At 31.3% G+C, this 21,676-nt stretch overlaps 1 protein-coding gene across 2 annotated transcripts in view; it reads right to left on the reverse strand.

The window, feature by feature from the left end:
* LOC139489476 (katanin-interacting protein-like) overlaps positions 1-21,676 on the reverse strand; it is a 44,257-nt gene that overhangs the window by 8,172 nt on the left and 14,409 nt on the right. For both annotated transcript variants that reach the window (XM_071275908.1, XM_071275907.1), the window contains 15 exons: positions 20,751-20,969; positions 20,332-20,466; positions 18,280-18,877; positions 9,772-9,892; positions 6,974-7,195; positions 6,040-6,104; positions 5,311-5,461; positions 4,817-4,863; positions 3,651-3,809; positions 3,216-3,330; positions 2,588-2,732; positions 1,918-2,115; positions 1,224-1,361; positions 628-768; positions 260-374 (listed from right to left, as the gene is read on the reverse strand). In XM_071275908.1, the coding sequence (XP_071132009.1) occupies positions 260-374; positions 628-768; positions 1,224-1,361; positions 1,918-2,115; positions 2,588-2,732; positions 3,216-3,330; positions 3,651-3,809; positions 4,817-4,863; positions 5,311-5,461; positions 6,040-6,104; positions 6,974-7,195; positions 9,772-9,892; positions 18,280-18,877; positions 20,332-20,466; positions 20,751-20,969 (2,569 nt within the window). The remainder of the gene's footprint in view (positions 1-259; positions 375-627; positions 769-1,223; positions 1,362-1,917; positions 2,116-2,587; positions 2,733-3,215; positions 3,331-3,650; positions 3,810-4,816; positions 4,864-5,310; positions 5,462-6,039; positions 6,105-6,973; positions 7,196-9,771; positions 9,893-18,279; positions 18,878-20,331; positions 20,467-20,750; positions 20,970-21,676) is intronic.

Genomic DNA, 21,676 nt, shown 5'->3' on the forward strand with positions numbered 1-21,676 from the left:
ACAATTCTGAAAAACAAAAAAACAATTCATAACTTCCTATGTGAAATTTTTGAGAGACATATCATGCAAATGTGGCAGTGTATTTAAATACTGTCGATTATTCTAAGGGTACTAATTTTGTGGACTTGATGGTTAAGGTGTACCACAAATTTAAATGTTTAATGATGTACATATTTTCTATAGGTTTTGTATGCAGACTTAGGCAAAATCACAAAAATAAAATATTCATGAAAATAAATTTATATAATTTAATACTCACGTTTCCCTTTGAACACAATAACATCTCCCTCTGTGACCATACTTGTTGCAGGTCGTGGAGGTAAAGGTGATGTGCTGCCATCTATATTGCCAACCGCTCTTGTGAATGGTCTATTCTATAAAAAGAGTTAAGACATCATTACTAAAACTGTCTTGAAGGAAAGAAATTATGAATATATACCATCTACTATAACCATATCATGCATAGCAAATTGCATGTTTATCTTTTATAAATAACCTAAGTTGTAAGTTAATAGTACAAGAAGATAAGCTTACTTCATCTCCATTTAAAGATAAAAGTACAAAAAGATCTGTTTATTTCATCTTCCTTTTACGTTAAAACTCAGTAGAACAGAAAGAACATCTTACTTCATCTCCAGCATCAGCTGTTCTTGGTCTCTCGAATGGCACATCATCTGGTTCATCACTGTCAAACATTTCACCCTCGTACGCATCATCATTACGTGATACACATTCTAATATGTTCTCATCTGTCGTGAACAGTATTGTCTGAAAATAATAAAATGAACTATGGATGGATGGCTGGCTGTTTAAAGTCCAGTGGCAAATTAAATGCATTTTTAGGACAAGAACATTTTAATGTAATATGAATGTGAAGTCTTTTATAGCTGATTATATGGAATGTATTTTTCTCACTGGTGAAGGCTGTATGGCTACTAATAGATTCTAACATCCACATCAATTGTTCTCTGGTGGATGGCTGTCTCATTGAAATTCAAACCATATCTCCAGGTTTTCAATGTGACACTGATACCTTTTACATTCCTTAGATAAAAATAAGATTCTTGTATGATACATACATTCTATTCAAATCAGTCTTTATCTTGAAAAATGTGACATTGGTGCCCAAATTTTATACTGAGACAGATAACACTCATTAACACAAACATTAAGGTCTGTTGTTTCCAAACCACTACTTGTCTACCTAATTCCTATTTACTCACATCACCAAATGCTTCTGTCCCTCCTTCTATTCCTCCACATGCTCTTTCTATCTCTCCTTTAAATATCTCGTTTTTATCTAACGTAATAATAACATCTTTGGCACCACGATAAGAATGTATTCTGGATTTATTATAATTCTATAAAAAAAATATTTATCAATTAACTTTTAAAGAATATAAGAATCTAAACAAATAAATTTAACTAATTGTAGACAGGTATTTAGCACTTACATATTTAGTTTTTTAGTAATGTGTGGTATAGATTTCAAAAGACTTGTTTCACAAACCTATCATCACAACCCTGATTTGACATCTCTTAAGTTCTCATTTGATTTATATGAATATATGACAATCTGTAAATAGTTTATTTACCTTCACACAGTATCAGCATTGTATGATTAAATCTAAATGACTATCACATTTAAAATCCTACCATTTAGACCTGTGAGCCCTGTAAGTTTTTGTAATTTTAATAAAATAGTATTGATTATTCCTCTGTCTTTTTTTTTGTTTTTTTTACATATTTGATGAAATTGCTCCAAATTAAAACTTTTGAAAGCAGCAAAATACTTATGACTTTTAATGATCCTTTCTTTTTCAATTGCATCAAAATGTCAATCAAATATTTATTCCTGTCTAAAGGTACTACCAATTTTTTATATATATAATATGTATATTAAAATAGGCTTCTTACCCATATCCTCATTAAAGCTATTTTACAAGGTTTATCAAAAGTCAGGTTAATATAATTATGTTTTCCTTCTGTAAAGGGAGCTAACCACATATGAACATCATCTCTGGTTCTGTTGACTCCGTCTAACACATTAGAAATGACACGTGGATCTTTGTTGTACTCATCCAAGATGTTAATGTCTGAGGGTTCTGCTGATATCTACAAAATAAGGTAATTATAAATATATTAATTTCATGTTTGATAGTTATATACAGGAATGGATCCAGGATTTGAGGTAAGTGACCATAACATGAGTTTTATGACCAAACAAATGTGTCCATAGTACATGAATGCCCCAATTGCACTATCTTTTTCTATGTTCAGTGGACCGTGAAATTGGGGTTAAAATTAAAAAGATCACATTATAGGAAACATGTGTACTTAGTTTCAAATTGATTGGACTTCATCTTTATCAAAAACTACCTTGACCAAAAACTTTAAACTGAAGCGGGACAGACAGATGAATGGACACACAGACTAAAAAACATAATGCTCTTAGGCGCAGCATAATTTTTTTTTGTTTTATTTCTTATTTTAAGTGATGCATGCCTATTGAACCTGTATCCGAATAATTTGTGTCCCACTAACATAAATGTTAGCAATACAAGATGAATCAATACTATATTATTACCTTTGATATTGTAACTGCATCCCCTGTAGATGTAAACAACTGGATCCCTGTCAGACCAACGTAATGTCTGTCACCCCAGGTGGATATGATATCTATAACCAAGCTTTTACCATATGGCAATTCTGGTATAATGAAATCTTCATCCCTGGAAATTTAATGAAATCAGTATCTATTACTGCAGTTTGACCAAGATCTTTCAGTCAAAACAAAACTAAGACAAGAATTTCAAATCTATTACATGCAATTCTTCATATTTTTAATATTTGACTATTAACATCTTAATGTCAGCAGAGTTTTGCTTTTTCATTAGAAAAAAAGAGATGAATAGTAAACTGTATCACCATTCTTTTTTCTAATGGTAATTAACTTTAAACTGAAGTAACAATATTGGTCAAATAAAATCTTTCAAAATGAGACGTTCATGTATGCAATGAATTTACATTAAAAACTTGTTTGAACTAAAGCCCTAAAGGACTTTATATCATATACCTGACTCATAATTTAATTAATAAAACTGGATAAATCTGCGACACAAATATAAATTCATTCAAAAAATAGAAAAAGTTCAAACTTTCTTTAATAGGATATAGCCCTTAAATAAAGAACTCTATTCCTACAAAATATTTACCCAGGAACTTCATTTAATATAGCATCCACTAAATCATCATCTTCCTCCTCCTGTATAGGGGCCTCTTTTGGTACCTGTTTCTTTGGTGGATTCAGGTATTCATCTAATGAATCATCTGTAACACAAAATTCAATCATAGAGTCCACAGTAAGTCACAGTTTAAGAGTGAAGTGAGAAAAATGATGCAACTCATATAAGTTTGTTACCTGTACTACATGGATTTGAAAAACAAATTTATAAAGATAATTGTGTTCTTTGTTTATTGCTGTAAAGCATGCCATCTGAAACAAATAAAGTCGTTAACTCTTATTACAAATAAATTTTATAAAGATCTCACATTTCTATTATCCTAGAAACATTTTTCACAATTTAATGTTGAGAATAATATTCCAGGATGTTCAAATTTTCAAGAAAATAGTATTATTCTTTCATTACCATCTAAATCCATAGAAATTCTGCCTTTTTGTTGTCTATCAAACATTGTCAGTGATCCCCAGGATTCCTCAAGATTCTTTTTCTGATTTTCCCGCCATTTTGATCGGTTTTCCTTAATTTTCTGCATTGGTGTTGCTTTACCATCATCCTTACTAGGTTCTGAAAAACAAAAAATATCTTTTATGTATTTTTTGCATAAATAATGTAATGAAGCCAAACTACAACAAAAACTCATAGTGACTGTAACTGCAATAAAATTGGAAGATATCTTTTTCACAGTGAACAGTTTTTAATCATAATATACATCTGGAGGCTACCTAGTGCTTGAAACCCTCAGTTAGCAATATACTACATCAGTCAGGGGACTTACTGAAAATCACTTATTTGAGTAGCAAATTCGAGGTTTTGTCACAAATTGGGATTTTGTAGTTTTTTTCAAAATTTTAAACACATAGGTTTAAATAACATCTTTTAATTAGTAAAATTAAAAAATAGGAACTTTTTGCTTCTTTTATGTAGCAAGGTTAATGCCTTTGATGCTATCATTTACCTGAAAATTTTATTTTAGTTGAAAAAATGCTATAATAATGGCTTTACATAATGAACTGATACTTTCTTAAAAGATTTTTCACAGCAGTGGGAGTATTTTTCCTGTGAAGTTCAAGGTTTCATCTTTCAGATTATGTAATAAAATTCTACTGTTCGCGATAAAAATTTCACTGTTCAGGGGTGTTGAAATTAGTGGGGTTATTAAAAGAATGATACTTAAAGAAGTGATTTTTGGGAAGGAAATTGAGGTCTGATACTTAAACAAGTGATTTTTATGTCATTATCCTAGATTCAGTACAAGGTCATCACCTGAAATGACCTGGTCATCCTAGACAACACAGATGTTGGTTCTGATAAGTTTAGAAACATAATTAGTCCCTGGATCATTAGTATTCTATATTTAAAGCTACACTATTATTAAATCACTTCTTCTAGTGATTAATTTGTACTACTTAAATAGGTGATTATTAAAGAAAGACAACTCTAACTTCCAACCTTTATGGAAATAATGTTACTTGAATCAGTGATTTAGAAAATCACTTGTTTAAGTAAGTCCCCTAACTGTACATATGAACACTAATTTCTAATAAAATTTGAATTAATAATGTGGCTTCTACCTGGCTTGGCTTTCTCAGCATCAAACACAGTCTTCAATTCTGATTTTCTGTAAAAAATAAAATAGATTGAATACATAGATGACAAAGCCAGAAATAAATAATTGTTAGCAATGAAAATTATAAATATATTTTAGATAAAAGTTAATTACTTCTCATATATTTCAAGTTTTAAGCAAAAAAGTACATTTAACTACAGATATTTTTGCTTATCTAAAATACTAGTGAAAATAGTTTCCTTACTACTCTATAATAATTAAGAATGACAAATCCAGATTAACAATAAAAGAAATCAAATAAAAAGAAAACAATATCTTATCTTCAACTTCTTTGAGACTTATTTATAGCTAAAGGCTTCACTAATAAAGTGACTGTATGGTTATTCTAAGACATTAACATCAAGTCTGATAATTTCCAATGATTTACCAAATCTTAAACAATGTTTGTGTTCTGATCGTCACATGATTTGAATGGTTTTGAGTCCTTGAATGACTTACCCAGTTTTTGGCCACATGGCTAATTCCTCGTCTATGAGCATGTCAATATCATCTTGTTTAGTCTGATACATGTGGTCATCATTCTTAACAGGTGCTTGACTGACAGGGGTTCTCTGTTCCTGTCTACTGGACGGAGGTCCCTCAAATGGACCTGTTGGACAATCAAATAAATTATATGGTGATCATTAGAAAGGTCTCTGTTACTATCTTCCACCATGTAACCTCATATAAACAAGCACAGGACAATGCATAGTCATACTGTTATTACTTTAAACAGGTGCTTGTTTGTCATTTACCAGCTAGAAACCAATACTATATCATATATGGTTGGATTGGCAATTTTTTTTTTAAAGATAAACAACTTTTCATAATGAATTGGAAATTGTAAAGTGAGAATTTTCTGTTTTCTGCACTCTGGTTGGGTTGTTATCTCTTTGACACATTCTTCATTTCAATTCTCAATTCTATTCTATAGAAATTTTGTGCAACAAGTCATTCTAAACAGTAAATTCTTTCCTTTTATGTTGACATAATTTTGCTAGTGGCAAATATTCTAACTTTTAATTGACTTGACATTAACATTAAATCTCCACGCCTCTTATTTATTCTTTTCCGTATTTTTGTTTAGGCTGTTTCATGTGTCTCTATCCTATAATAATCTTAAATTACTTTATTTTCATTTATTTAGATAAATCATGTTTTCTGTGTTTGTTTAGAGTAGTTACTTACCAGCTAAATCTTCATTCTTTAACCAAGACGGTGGTCCTTTCTTTTTATTTGAATCTGGTTGCTGTCTATATAATAAAGAATAAGCTGTGAAGACAATTAACTCTTTGAGGCACATATTTCTAATTTTCTTACAATAGAATGTACTACCATCATGGAAACAAGCTGACCAGTGATAAGTATTGAAGTCTGACAGAAACTATCCATCCATTCCTCCATGGAATCATGGAAACAAGCTGACCAGTGATAAGTATTGAAGTCTGACAGAAACTATCCATCCATTCCTCCATGGAATCATGTAAACAAGCTGACCAGTGATAAGTATTGAAGTCTGACAGAAACTATCCATCCATTCCTCCATGGAATCATGTAAACAAGCTGACCAGTGATAAGTATTGAAGTCTGACAGAAACTATCCATCCATTCCTCCATGGAATCATGGAAACAAGCTGACCAGTGATAAGTATTGAAGTCTGACAGAAACTATCCATCCATTCCTCCATGGAATCACCAAAACGTTATTGCTCATAGACTTTCTTTCAGATAAACAGATTTCAACTGTCTTTAGTAGAAGATGAATTTAAATACTGGGGGTCTGAACCAGTATGAAACATTATCAAAAATACATGCATAAATCAAGACAATTTATGCATATTCTGTAAATAGGGCAACATGTTTTAACCAAATTTGTTTGAACCCAGCTAACACATTACAAAACTACTTGAAAGATAGCAATACTTCACAAGAAAAATCTTTAAGTAAGTCTTTATCATATTATCAAATTATCCAATCTTTAAGAATCTAAAATTTGAAAATTTTGCAAAATTCAAATTTATAAAAAGGTAAATCTAGGATTCATTAATGAAAGTTCTATAGACCACTGTAAGGTTTTGTAAAAGGCATATGTAAACATTGGGGTATTTTTCATTGCACTTACTTGTGATTGAGTTGTTGAAGTTTCTGTATCATTGGAATGTCATCTTCACTTTGAGATAGAGTACTATGTTGAGACAGAGGGTCTACAGGATCTGATGGAGGGTCCCTGATAGACTGAGGTGGGGCACTATATTGTGTTGTAGGCTCTGGTTCTGATGGCAATGCTGACTGGCTGCTAACCATCTCTTCCTTCTGAACAAGTGGAGATCTCCGCCCATCAGCACTGTGACAAACATATCGACAATTAGGATAATATTCACTGTTAAATTCCTCATCACCCATTGAGTATTTGTTTAATGGTGACACTGAACTTCCCATATAAAAATATGACAAATATTTTTCAAGGCTCAGAAGACATCAAATAACAAATTCTAATGTAAATCTGTGGTGTTTAATACAAGACTGCAAACTTATGTCTCTAGAAACCACATGCTTTAAGATCTAAATTATTTGTCAGAAATATTGTCAACAAAAGATCAATTAACATTAAATCCTAGAATTGAAATCATCAATTATTTAGCTAGGTTATTAACATGGAGTTTGACCATAACAATCTATGTATATCTGTAACAAGCACCTGTTGATATTAACTAATTGGATTTCTATGATTTATACTAAACATAATAAATGCCATCACATACATTTACAGAATTATTTTTTTATCATCATCATTCAACTATTGGTATGATTTCCAATTAAATGACTAGACAGATGCCTTTAATAGTACTTTTAGGAATAATACCGTTAATTGATTCTTCTTATGTACAAAAGTCAGGGTACAAGGAGTTCAAACACTCAATTTCTCTTTGGAATACATGCATTAATAATTTTCACTATAAATATCTAATGAAATGTTTCTACTAAAGTCTATTGTCCAAAATCAATCTTAAAAATTATGATTTATTTCCTATTTTTTCAAGATATTTAGTGCCCTACAGAGAATTTCCATGGCTATTAAGATATGATCAGCTAATTATCATCATTAGTCATATGTGGTCCTGAGCAGGTCATCATTACAGGCCTATTTGAACAAGACCATCAAGTTATAATCATTAGATAGACAAGTACACACCCGTGATATCGCGATTATAAGATACACAGTTTTTTTTGCTTTCAAATCTTTCTGTTTGAACCCGTCGACCTGGAACTTATCAATTATTGGTAATATTAATTATTTGGAAAACAAAAGGTCCAGGCTATCCAGGATTGGAGTATTTTTTAATCAACAGCATTGTCCTATATTAGTTATCTTAGAAAGTCTTGCTGATTGCTGAATAAAACTACAATAGGTAACAATTTGACAATGATAAAATTTAGTAGTGTCAGCCCTTTGATTATGACCCGTGTATATAGCAAAATCCTAAATACACCATTTGGTGCTGCGCCTGTCAAATGCGGAACGTACAGATAAGGTAATAGCTAACAGGTGAATATACTATTGGTATCGGTATCGGATTCGACCCGGAACTTGTTAATTATTGGCAATATTAATTATGTGGAAAACAAAAGGGTCTGGAGTGGTGTAATTTTTAATCTACACCATTGTCCTATATTAGTTTTATATAGAGTTGAATTCTTTGGTTTGTCGTTTTTACTAGATGACGGCTGACAAATTGGACCTCATAATTTTTGTCGAGCCTGTAACTTTTGTTGCAGAAAGCTCGATATAGGGATAGTGATCCGGCGGCGGCGGCGGCGGCGGTGTTAGCTAACTTCTTAAAAGCTTTATATTTTAGAAGGTGGAAGACCTGGATGCTTCATACTTTGTATATAGATGCCTCATGTTACGAAGTTTCCGTCAGTCACATGTCCAATGTCCTTGACCTCATTTTCATGGTTCAGTGACCACTTGAAAAAAAAGTTCAGATTTTTTGTAATGTTGAATTCTCTCTTATTATAAGTAATAGGATAACTATATTTGATATGTGCGTACCTTGAAAGGTCCTCATGTCTGTCAGACAGTTTTCACTTGACCTCGACCTCATTTCATGGATCAGTGAACAAGGTTAAGTTTTGGTGGTCAAGTCCATATCTCAGATACTACAAGCAATAGGGCTAGTATATTCGGTGTATGGAAGGACTGTAAGGTGTACATGTCCAACTGGCAGGTGTCATCTGACCTTGACCTCATTTTCATAGTTCAGTGGTTATAGTTAAATTTTTGTGTTTTGGTTTGTTTTTCTCATACTATATGCAATAGGTCTACTATATTTGTTGTATGGAATGATTGTGAGGTGTACCTATCTAGCGGGCAGATGTCATGTGACCTTGACCTCATTTTCATGGTTCAGTGGTCAAAGTTAAGTTTTTGAGTTTTGGTCTTTTTATCTAATACTATATGCCATAGGTCATCTATATTTGGTGTATGGAAATATTTTATGATCTTTATGTCAGTCTCGCAAGTTTTATTTGACCGTGACCTCATTTTCACGGTTCATTGCACAGTGTTAAGTTTTTGTGTTTTGGTCTATTTTTCTTAAACTATAAGTAATAAGTCAACTATATATGTTGTATAGAAGCATTGTTAGCTGTACATGTCTGCCTGGCATGGTTCATCTGACCTTGACCTCATTTTCAAGGTTCATTGGTCTTTGTTTAGTTATCTTGGTTAATGTTAAGTTTATGTGACAGTTGTATTAAAGCTTAGCTTTATACTTAGGACTATCAACATAATATCAATGATTAGTATAGAACGCGAGACATTTCAGCGTGTGCACTCTTGTAGTATTATAGATGGTGCTGATATCAGATTAACAGGTTTATTTAGGTTTTATCATTCAATCACCAAACTATACTAACCTATCTGAGAATTGTCTCGAGTCCGTTTCTGTTGAGGAATGTCCATCTAGCTTGGCCGCCATACGTTTGGACTTTCTAGGAGTCCTGGACCCTTTATGTCTCCCTGGTAACTTGTTTTCATCTGAAAAGTCAAAATAAAATATCAACGCCTATTCATAATAATAATGTGGAAGTCCACAAGCTGATATAGTCTATATTACACTTTCTAGTAAACTGACAATAACAAATCTACCATAACTATGGGCCCTGCAGAGGTGCCTTAATACAACTAACGTTTTGATCATGACTTCCAATACATAGCTTTATTCTTGTGCATGATTTATACCTTCAAGTAGTGGTGAATAAGGTTTATTTCTCAAAGGGGTTTTGTATATATTGGCAAAAAAGGGATAAGTAGAACTATGTATTTGACCAGGATTGAATTTGAAATGGTTACGAACCAATTAATTTTTTCTTCTTTTCAAAAAGCTAAGCCATGTAAAAATGCTATTAGTTCTTTATTAAGAACATCTTTCCACATTGCTAAGGATATATTGATCTTATGTCTAACACAACCAATAATATCTTTACTTATCTATTATTAACATGTTGAATTACTTTGTAGAAATGACCTAGATCAATAATTCCTTAATTAAGTAATTTTCTAACAAAAGTCAAACTAGATGTTAAAGGGGTCATTGGTATCAATTATTCATTAATTTAAGGGATCTTAGGTCTAAAGTCAGTCTAGATGTTAAAGGGTTCATTGATATCAATAAAGGTATTTTATATAGTATAAGCCATTAATGTCCTTATTGATATACAAGAACAGAAATGAAACATTTCTTATATATAGGTTAGTATTCTCTGTTAAAAATATAAATGACACAGCTGTAGAGACACAAACAATTTTAATACCTTCCCTTACCAGTAAACTTTACAAGCATTCCCATATTTACCTAGCTTAATCAATGTAATGGTTAAATTATTTGGATGGCTGGCTTCAAGCCCTAGTTGTTTAATATGACTTTTAAAACATAGGAAAGTGTCAATTGAACATTGAAACAAGTTTACATTTTGGATAATACCTCACTAAAGTACTTCTAAATATTATTATGTGCTAGTTTGTGGCAGTCTGTTTTTATTGGTGGAGGAAGTGCCCAGAGAGAATCACCTTTAACAATTCAGTAAAAGACTAGGGATGTAAATGACTATAAGGACTTTGGATTCAGAATTATTCATTGGATAACATTGTTCATGGGTACATGGAAACTAACAATCTAACTGTTCAACAAATAACAATTATTCTTTGGGGAACACATGCAGGCTTTAGCAAAACCATGAAATCAAATATCCTTGAAAATACAACTTTTCCTCAATCAAAGAAAACTATTACCTGAGAACATAAATGAACTGACAGTACATCTTTTTTTTTTAAACATTGTTTTGGTGAATAAAATGTATTTTTAGAAGAACCCATTGAATCTTAATCTTACCCTCATAATTAGTGATATGTGTGGCCTTCAATAATATCTTCTTCTTGTACATATTTATACCATTACTTTCACATTAGTATTGAGATTATCACATATAAATCCAATTAAATACTATCTTTTTATTGTATTAATTCTTCAAGTCCAGATAAGTTTAGATCAACTTAAAAACTTTAACAAAAGTCACACTACCAAATACTCCATCCATCCATAGATATTAAAACTGAACTAAGGCCATACATAAAAGTATCCCTGTAAAATCTATATAGATTTCTTATTGACTAACTCAATCAATGGGTAATGCATGATAATGCTATCAAGGCTTTTAAAAGCCTTGGTAAACATTCAGTGTAAATTTTATCAAAGCACAAACTATTTATGTTTTATATGAAACATATTGCATGTAAAACATTTTGTTAAAGCCTTCATTGAAAGAGTCGGTATTAGCATTTTTGTTTAGCACCAAACATAACTATAGATTTATACATAACTATAGAATTATACAATGTATTTTAAGTGTATATGAGACCTATATGTAGGTACGATCTGTATCAGACATAAAGGTGAACGTCTATTGTTCCGTATGTCACTTTGTTACATTCATTGTACTTTATGGTATAATAACTCCATTCTAATCATTAAATCCAGCAAGGTACTAACAAAATGGTTATAAGAGAACAATCTTATAATCTTTTTAAAGTCTATTCTCATTTTTGATAAGAGAAATTAAAATCAAACTTTTTCTATGCCTATAACTTTATTTTCATATGATGCATAAAATTTAAATAGTATCAAGAGAAGATATGTACTCGTTTATAAACAGGTCCTCTTTCCAAAAAATTAATCATCTAACAAAAAAGACATTTTTACAGAGACCTTAAAAGGTTTTGATATGCCACATAAAAATACTCTTTATATATGCATTACCACTTTACCATTTTGGGTCAATCTTATTCATTTAAATTAGATTTACGTTCTATAAAAGTTGATGAATACCTACATTTTTGTATCTAATGCACATATAAAGGAAATTCTGCCATATGTTGGTAGAAATTTGTGGAGAAATATATGTGAATACATACATGACTTATGTGTTATATACATAAAATTACATTTGATGTATGTTTCACTATAATACGTTATTCTGATTGGCTAACTGCACAACACGTGCTATTCCTGAAACAATTGTATTAGACTATAACATTTATCATTCATGATGACACGAGGTCCCACAATAAAGTGCACAGGTAAATTAAATGAAAACTTGATAAAAATCGTGTTTTCATGATTCTAGCTAAAAAAAATGTAATTATAAGTATTGAATGCTTCTTTTTGTAACTTTATAGGGTTGTAAAAGCGTTGACCGTGCGCACATTTTAAGTATGAAGCGCTTTTGCGCTTCATACAAAATGTACTTCGGTCAACGCTTTTACACCCCAATAAATTTACAAAAAGCAGCATTCAATTCTTAAGTAACATGTTTTATACTGCTACTAGTTGTGTTTATTTCCTAAACATAGTAACATAGCTATAATTTGTATACCGGTAATGTCAATTTCATCACGGAACACTTTCTCCACAATCAAAATAAGTTTGACATTTGTGTTTTTAAAAAAAGTTATCAAAGTATTAGTTTAAGTTGCAGTATAAAATCAATATTAGGTCAATGTCATAAAAATATAAACTTTTTTAGTACTCGGCGCAATACTGGGGAAGGGCTTGGTAGAACCAGTTTCTCAGCCTCATACAAAAAAGTTTATATTTTTCTTTCATTGACCCATTATTGTATATCATGAGCTGCACATGTTTTTATTTATTTCATCAATAGTTTGTTTTACTTGATATTAAAGAAGTCTAGTATTTTCACTAAAACATGTTTAATTAAAAACATTTTTTTTTTCATTTTGTGGGTGAAATACATGCTTACATAAGAACATGGTAAAGAAAAAATCATTTGGTACAAAGACTGAATCCTACAGTAAACTTAAGAATAACTTATAAAGCTCTCATTTACATAATATAGAACTTGTAAGTCATAATTTTTACAGTTACTTTTTTTCTTCTTTTTATTTGCATTGCATAAAGTCAAAATTTGTCTAAAACGTTTTATACATTGGAATCTTTTTAATCAAATATAAATAGGAAGATGTTGTTACGGTTGCAGATGAGACAACTCTTCACAAGAGAACAAATGACAAAAAAATTAACAACTTTAGGTCACTGTACTGTTTTAAACAATGAGCAAAACCCATACTGTATAGTCTGCTAAGCTATAAAAGGCCCCAAACACATTTGAATGCAGTCAGGCTATATAGTTTATATTATATATTTTACATGTTTTTTTTTATCTCACAATATTTCTAATTTCTGTAAGCATATTTATATAGTATACATGTTTTGATAGCTATAATTTGTTGAAAAAAAAACCCTGACAATTCTGAAAATTGAGTATTTAAATCAATACCTGATTCACTGCCCATATTAACCCAGAACACGGTTGGATTATCATAATATGTTATAGGAGATGACCAATTCCTTCTCCTGGGAGACACGTTCAGTATCACATCACTAGACCTGTTATAGTTTGTTTGTATCTGTGGTAGAAATTCCACCTTTTCCTGACCATGTGAGAACTGATCCATATGTAAATGCTGTGGATATACTGGATTAGTATAGTTAGAATCCTCACGATTGTCATGTCTGTTGTCTGAATTACCTGGATACCTTACACCATGTGGATAATTTTTCAGATTTTTGTTGGCAAATACTTGAGGAAAGAAAGAATGTGGCTGAGAATACTTTGGATTTGGCGGTGGATGTTCAGTGAAAGATTGTGGCTGAAAATACTTTGGCTGTGGCTGTGAATGTCCACTGAAAGGTTGTGGATTATAATACTTTGGCTGTGGTGGTGGATGGCCACTGAAATGTACAGATGCCACTATAAATTTATCCACATGTGATGCCTCAGATGCTGTTAAGTCTCTCTGGTCATATTCTGATGCTAATTTTAACTTTACGTTTTTATTGTGATCCCATTGTTTTCTCCTAGAATAACTTAATGACACATTTTGATTTGACAATAAGGAAACAGGTTGAGGTGACCTTTGAGAAAGATCACCAGGAGTTAATGTCCTTCTTTCTTGATTACCGAGATAATTGATCTTAGAATCAGAATATCTATGAAGTTTGGAGACACCATCTTGTCTATTTAATCTTGGGTAAGACGACTCAGCTTGACTAGTTTGCCAAGTTTTACGTTTCCTTGGTGACACCACTGACTGTTGTGGTAAAGGTATTTGTCGTTGTGTTGGTTTCTCAACCAATCCTGGTAGATGGTCAAGTCCTCTCTGTTGTGACACTGCATATTTGCTACCAGTATTGTTTTGAGTTACAATATTTCCCCTCAGTGTTTGAGTTGAAAGAGTGCCCCTTGGTATTTTGAATGTTGAGGTGCCTCTCTGAGTTTGGAAAGTTGGAGTTGCCCTTGGTGTTCGGGGAGTTGGAGTTCCCCTTGGTGTTAGGCGATTTGGAGTTCCCCTTGGTGTTGGAGGTTTTGAGAACCACCAACCTGGTCCTAGAGACATACTAACATTTCACCATAACAAAACCACTGTTGAAATATTGAATACTCTGTATCCAAGCTTTAATGAAACACACAGCCATCACATGTCATTTTCCCAATTTGTTGTTCCTTTGAATATCTATTCTTCATCCTCCGACTAATTTGTATAGTAAACTATAAATAGTTTTTCACAAGATGTAATCCTCAATTTCCATCAGGTAAATAAGTTCTCAATCAATCAATACACTTACACTGCACAGTAAATGTACACAAACATCCATTAAGTAAATTTAATGTCACTGTTTTCACTACAGTCAAATCATGCGTAACAATTTAAAGGGTTAACTGTAGACTGTCTATCTTACAGCACACATGTTAATATTTAACATAGAAGTGATATAGGGAAAATGTACATGTATTGGTTAAAATCTTTGTTAAAGCATTGACACACTGCATATAAAGTTGTTTATTTTTAAATAAGGAGACGTCATGATTAAAACAACTTTCTTTTTAAATGGAAATATCTAAACTTTCTAATCTCCAGTCATTTGAAGAGTGACACCTATATTACCTTTCAAATAATATTAATTTATATCATGATATCAGATAACACATATAAGTCATTAACCAATCAACCATGAGACATAAATTTTTAAAAATATAGACTAGACGAGAACCGTTGACAACTTTAAATTTGTCTTTATCGATGCACATTTATTAATCATAAATTTTCAACCCAAATTTAACAATTAATTAGATTATTGGCAAATTTCTTCCATTCATCATTTTAATATTTGGCATGTAAAAACAGGAGATATTAAGAAGATTGCATGGCCTGTAAAAATGCTGCATTGGCAGTTTAAACACCAGACCAAAGCACCTAATGAAAACAGTCATCCCCTAAAATTCATATACATTTTTGTAACTTCTTTTCTATAGTTCTCAATTTCTGCTTTTAAAAAAACAAGAGAGCACTTGCTAAAATATCTAGCCCCATTTACTGATTACTGATTGATTTTTTTATCATAAAGATATCTTCTGTCTTTCTTTCAAGGTAGGAATGTTGGATCACTATGGCCTAGTTCATCAACTTAAATATCAGGCTCAACAGGAATTACCTTATCTTTAAATATATACTTAGGAGTTGACCAATGAACCATGTAAATGAGACCAAGGCAAGATATATCCTTACAGACAAATATCATATGTACACATAATAATACTTTGATACACTAATAAATTTTGACCCACTGCTTTTTAAAACAATGTTTTAGAAACTTACAAAGTATAGAAAACTTAACAAGTGGGAGCAGTTGCATGAGCTCATGAGCTTAGTCAAAGTCCACGAGTACAATGTAGACTCAAATAAACTGGATAGAAGTATACACAATACTTACTCTCATTAAATTATATAATATCATGAAAATAAACCATTATCTTTCATTTTTTGGAATTAAAATATCGAAATGAAATATTTTAACATTGGCATATTACGGTATACAAATACTTGTACTGAGGAACTGAATATTCTGATTTAGAGTATGGAAGTGATGACTAAAACAAAAAGCGTCAAGTGTATATACTTTATAATTCTTAAAACTAAGAAACCGACTTTGCTCTTCTTTACGAAACACGTATATATATCTGTGTCAGTAACTCTTTTCAATGAATCGTTTGAACAAAGCAGGTTTGTTTACCTTTTTCTATTTTGAATTGCCTTCTCTTGATTTGAATAAGAATTTGATTGACCTCACATTTTGTAAATGAATTTAGGCCAATAACGTCTACCCAAGGTTATTTATGGGAAATATTTTCCAATTGTTGTATTATTTTAGAACTCACCTCAGCATTATAAATAATTGCATATAAATAAAAAAAGGTGTGGGGACAAAAATTGTGAATAAATTTAACATTTAACAAAGTTATCAATGGTCTATCACACTGGTCCATTACCAGAGAGTGCAGTGCCTGCTTTTTTTCATTTTGGTAACCTGTGTCCCTTCTTTTTCTTTCAAACAAATCTATGAAAAGTCACTAGTATATACATATATACATTCATGGATATACAATCTGTCGATACTTGTATCTTGGCATTACACAAGGTCATGTTTTTCTCTGACTGTTTATGATGTCTTTAGTAAGGTCATGTTTTTCTCTGACTGTTTATGATGTCTTTAGTAAGGTCATGTTTTTCTCTGACTGTTTATGATGTCTTTAGTAAGGTCATGTTTTTCTCTGACTGTTTATGATGTCTTTATTTTGAAATTTCAATTTGAAAAAAAAAAATCTAATAAAAGTAACTGTTTACATTCCTAATTTCCCATGGTATAGGATCCGGAGTAGGCCCGGTAAGACCCCTTTTTCAAATATTTTTGGCCCAAAAATATAGAATTTTTACAATTTATTTAAAATGTAAATATTTAGCTATTTCTGGTAAATTAGAATACTTTAGTTTTCTAAATATCACCTGTTTTAGACAATATAATGCACATTTATCAAGTACTAGCACATGAATTACTGAATTCTTCACAGTTAAGCATTTGTGCTAATTTTAAGTTGGTTTTTGTCTTAAATAGAAGTGCAGCACTTGTGTTCATTTTTAATATTAAGATACATGTTGTTTTTGGTGATTAAACAAAACACATATAAAGGTTGACACTGAAAACAAATGTGACCACTTACGTTATAGACAATCAGTGTTTTTAAGCACTGAAGGGTCAAGATTACTTAAATTTATCAGTGGGAAGTAAAATTAAACATTGCATTGTTTAAAGCATTGGTTTTAGTTGATTCAACTACACTGTACAATCCCAAACAAAGGCCGATAACTCTTAATTTTAAAGCTTTCTTTTAATGACATCATTGATAATTTTAGAAACGATATTAGATTCCTGCATCTTGCACAAGCTATTTTTGAAATTTTTGTGCCAAGTAATGAATATCATGTCATATATTTCATTTATAAATTTCTGGAAATTTTCATGTAGAGAATGTTATGAGTGTTATGATCAATGCACTTCCTTTTGTCTATTTCAAAGGTGATAAACCTTGGAGTGTATAGATACCAAGTCAGTACTATAGGGTTTTGATTGGATTGGAAATATTCAATCATTACTCCAAGACCATCTCAAAAGTTTGGTTTTATGGCATATTTGATTCATTTTTCATATTGAAGCTGGAATTTGAGCGTCTTTAATGACCAAATCAGTTCAGATCTTGACCATATACTTATTGTGTTGAATGAAGTAGACACTTAATTGTTTTCAAAATGTCAAAATTCTTTCATTAGATGTACTAAAAATTTTAGGCCAAAATTAGCCCTTACCATACCTTCTCTTTTAAGAAAGTCGGGTTAAGATACTACTGATAAAGTTGTTGTTTACATGATTATCTAGTAATATTTTCAGTGGTATGTAAAGTTACTTATGATTATATATATAGAAAATACCAGTATACAGATAAAATTGTACTGACCTTTATGATAGTCCTCAGTATCACTGCCTTGTCTATCAGATACAACAGGCTTCTGCAGACTTCTATCAGAGTGGTTCATAGTCCGTGTCTCACTGCGTACTTGTGGAAGAGGTCTGGACGGTTTCTGATTTGATTCATTAGAGGAATTAGACGATCCACTGACAGGCCTGGCTGGAGAAGGAGAATTAGAAATGTTTCTTTTAACAGGTTTAGGTTTAGTCATTATAACATCTTCATTTCTTGACTGTCCAACAGGTGAAGGTGACTTAGAAACTTTCTGCTTAGACATTTCAGTGGAGGCTTTAACCAACTTCTCAGTTCTAGATTGTCTGGCAGGAGATGGTGGTTTGGGAAGAGGTCTATGCTGTACTTTTGGTTCTGAATAGACATCGGTAGGTCTGGATGGTGGTGTTGGAGATACATGAGCTGGTGAGGAGGGTTTAGGACTTCTAGGTGATGGCTGATCATCCATTTCATTTAAGTTGATAATAAAACCATAATCAAAGACCTGATTACCACAACCTTTCTCAATAACTCCATGGAACACTAGTTCTCCACCAATAAATATCCTGGCATGCTTTACACCTATCTCTAAATCCTACAAAATAAATAGAACAATAAATATCCTGGCATGCTTTACACCTATCTCTAAATCCTACAAAATAAATAGAACAATAAATATCCTGGCATGCTTTACACCTATCTCTAAATCCTACAAAATAAATAGAACAATAAATATCCTGGCATGCTTTACACCTATCTCTAAATCCTACAAAATAAATAGAACAATAAATATCCTGGCATGCTTTACACCTATCTCTAAATCCTACAAAATAAATAGAACAATAAATATCCTGGCTTGCTTTACACCTATCTCTAAATCCTACAAAATAAATAGAACAATAAATATCCTGGCATGCTTTACACCTATCTCTAAATCCTACAAAATAAATAGAACAATAAATATCCTGGCATGCTTTACACCTATCTCTAAATCCTACAAAATAAATAGAACAATAAATATCCTGGCATGCTTTACACCTATCTCTAAATCCTACAAAATAAATAGAACAATAAATATCCTGGCATGCTTTATACCTATCTCTAAATCCTACAAAATAAATAGAACAATAAATATCGTGGTATGCTTTACACCTATCTCTAAATCCTACAAAATAAATAGAACAATAAATATCCTGGCATGCTTTACACCTATCTCTAAATCCTACAAAATAAATAGAACAATAAATATCCTGGCATGCTTTACACCTATCTCTAAATCCTACAAAATAAATAGAACAATAAATATCCTGGCATGCTTTACACCTATCTCTAAATCCTACAAAATAAATAGAACAATAAATATCCTGGCATGCTTTACACCTATCTCTAAATCCTACAAAATAAATAGAACAATAAATATCCTGGCATGCTTTACACCTATCTCTAAATCCTACAAAATAAATAGAACAATTGTTAATCTTTTTACTTCTCCAAATTAATAATTTTTTCACCTTCTTGTTCAAATTGTGATCTACAGAACTTGACATTTCTTTTGATTCCAAAAATCATTTCACACTTTGACATATATTTTTTTCTAAACATTATTTTTTATCATTATTACTGGAATGTGATTTTTCTTCTTCAGAAAAATACAAATCTTTTTGAAATTTTTAAAATATGAAAGATATAGTTTGAAAGTAATAATAATAGTAATTGGCAGTCTATTCAGACCAATCAAGGTTAGTTTTTGTACCATTAGCTAGACAATAGTCTATTTCAAGCACAAAAATAAAGTTTCACTTTGTTTTTAGCTAACATAAAAATAAACTTGTCTTTTTGCAGAAGTTTTGTTTAACTTTTTCTTGTCCAGAATATGCTCATCATTTGACCATTGAATGAGAAATTACTATCCAATTAAGTTTTTGTGATATTGAAACATTATTGGAAGATGTATAAACAAACAGAAATAATTTTTTTCAACCCATTTTGATGCCAAGACATATGAGCAATGAAGATATTTTATAGTAATTGAATACATTTTTTACTTACTTGCATACTCTTGTTGTAGTTCCATATTTTGATCCTAGACAAAAGTTCCGGTGATGATACAGGTAACAGAATACACATTTCAACAGGTACTCCTTTCTTATATCTACAACACCACATGTTTCTGTCCTTGTTTGTCTGTAAATCACAAAGTACTTTATGTAATGTTGATGAATCATGGTTTGTGAAATAAATAGGATTACAGGTAAATTATAATGTATGAGCTATTGATAAATGATAATTAATAAAAAAAAAAAGAAGAGCAGATTCCCTTCAAAAACGAGTAAAATGTAATCCCTATCATAGTGTTATAAAATAATTAAGTTCTTGTCTACAGTTTTTGTCATGAATATTAGTTATACTAAAACTGATAATAACTAATAAAATATGCAGAAATTGATTTGATAAAACAAATTGCATACCTTTCCTTTCCCATTAAATAACACATCAACCAGATTGCTGTTGTCCCTAGCTCCATGAACTGTAACATTGCTGGTACTTATGGGTATCAGTTTCCTGTTTTTATCAAAGAACTGTAACTCTGTTAGTCCTATCTGTTCCTTATGTCCCCATGTGGATACCAGTTCTATGTTTACCTCTGTCATTTCGTCAGGAGAATGACTTTTTCTAGATCTGACATTCTGAAAGACAGATATTTGAATTAAATGCCAATATGACAGTAATCTCACAATCAAAGTTTCAAAATAAATACTATTGCTATACATCCAATTAAAGTTAACATCCTACATTATTTCCCACTGAACTTGCTATCTTATTATAGCTATACATCCAATTAAAGTTAACATCCAACATTATTTTCCACTGAACTTGTTATCTTATTATAGCTATACATCCAATTAAAGTTAACATCCGACATTATTTCCCACTGAACTTGTTATCTTATTATTGCTTTACTTCCAATTAAAGTTAACATCCGACATTATTTCCCACTGAACTTGTTATCTTATTATAGCTATACATCCAATTAAAGTTAACATCCGACATTATTTCCCACTGAACTTGTTATCTTATTATTGCTTTACTTCCAATTAAAGTTAACATCCGACATTATTTCCCACTGAACTTGTTATCTTATTATAGCTATACATCCAATTAAAGTTAACATCCGACATTATTTCCCACTGAACTTGTTATCTTATTATAGCTATACATCCAATTAAAGTTAACATCCGACATTATTTCCCACTGAACTTGTTATCTTATTATTGCTTTACTTCCAATTAAAGTTAACATCCGACATTATTTCCCACTGAACTTGCTATCTTATTATAGCTATACATCCAATTAAAGTTAACATCCGACCTTATTTCCCACTGAACTTGCTATC

The sequence above is a fragment of the Mytilus edulis genome, chromosome 9 (genome assembly GCF_963676685.1).
Source record: "Mytilus edulis chromosome 9, xbMytEdul2.2, whole genome shotgun sequence".
In the NCBI taxonomy this organism is placed as follows: domain Eukaryota; kingdom Metazoa; phylum Mollusca; class Bivalvia; order Mytilida; family Mytilidae; genus Mytilus; species Mytilus edulis.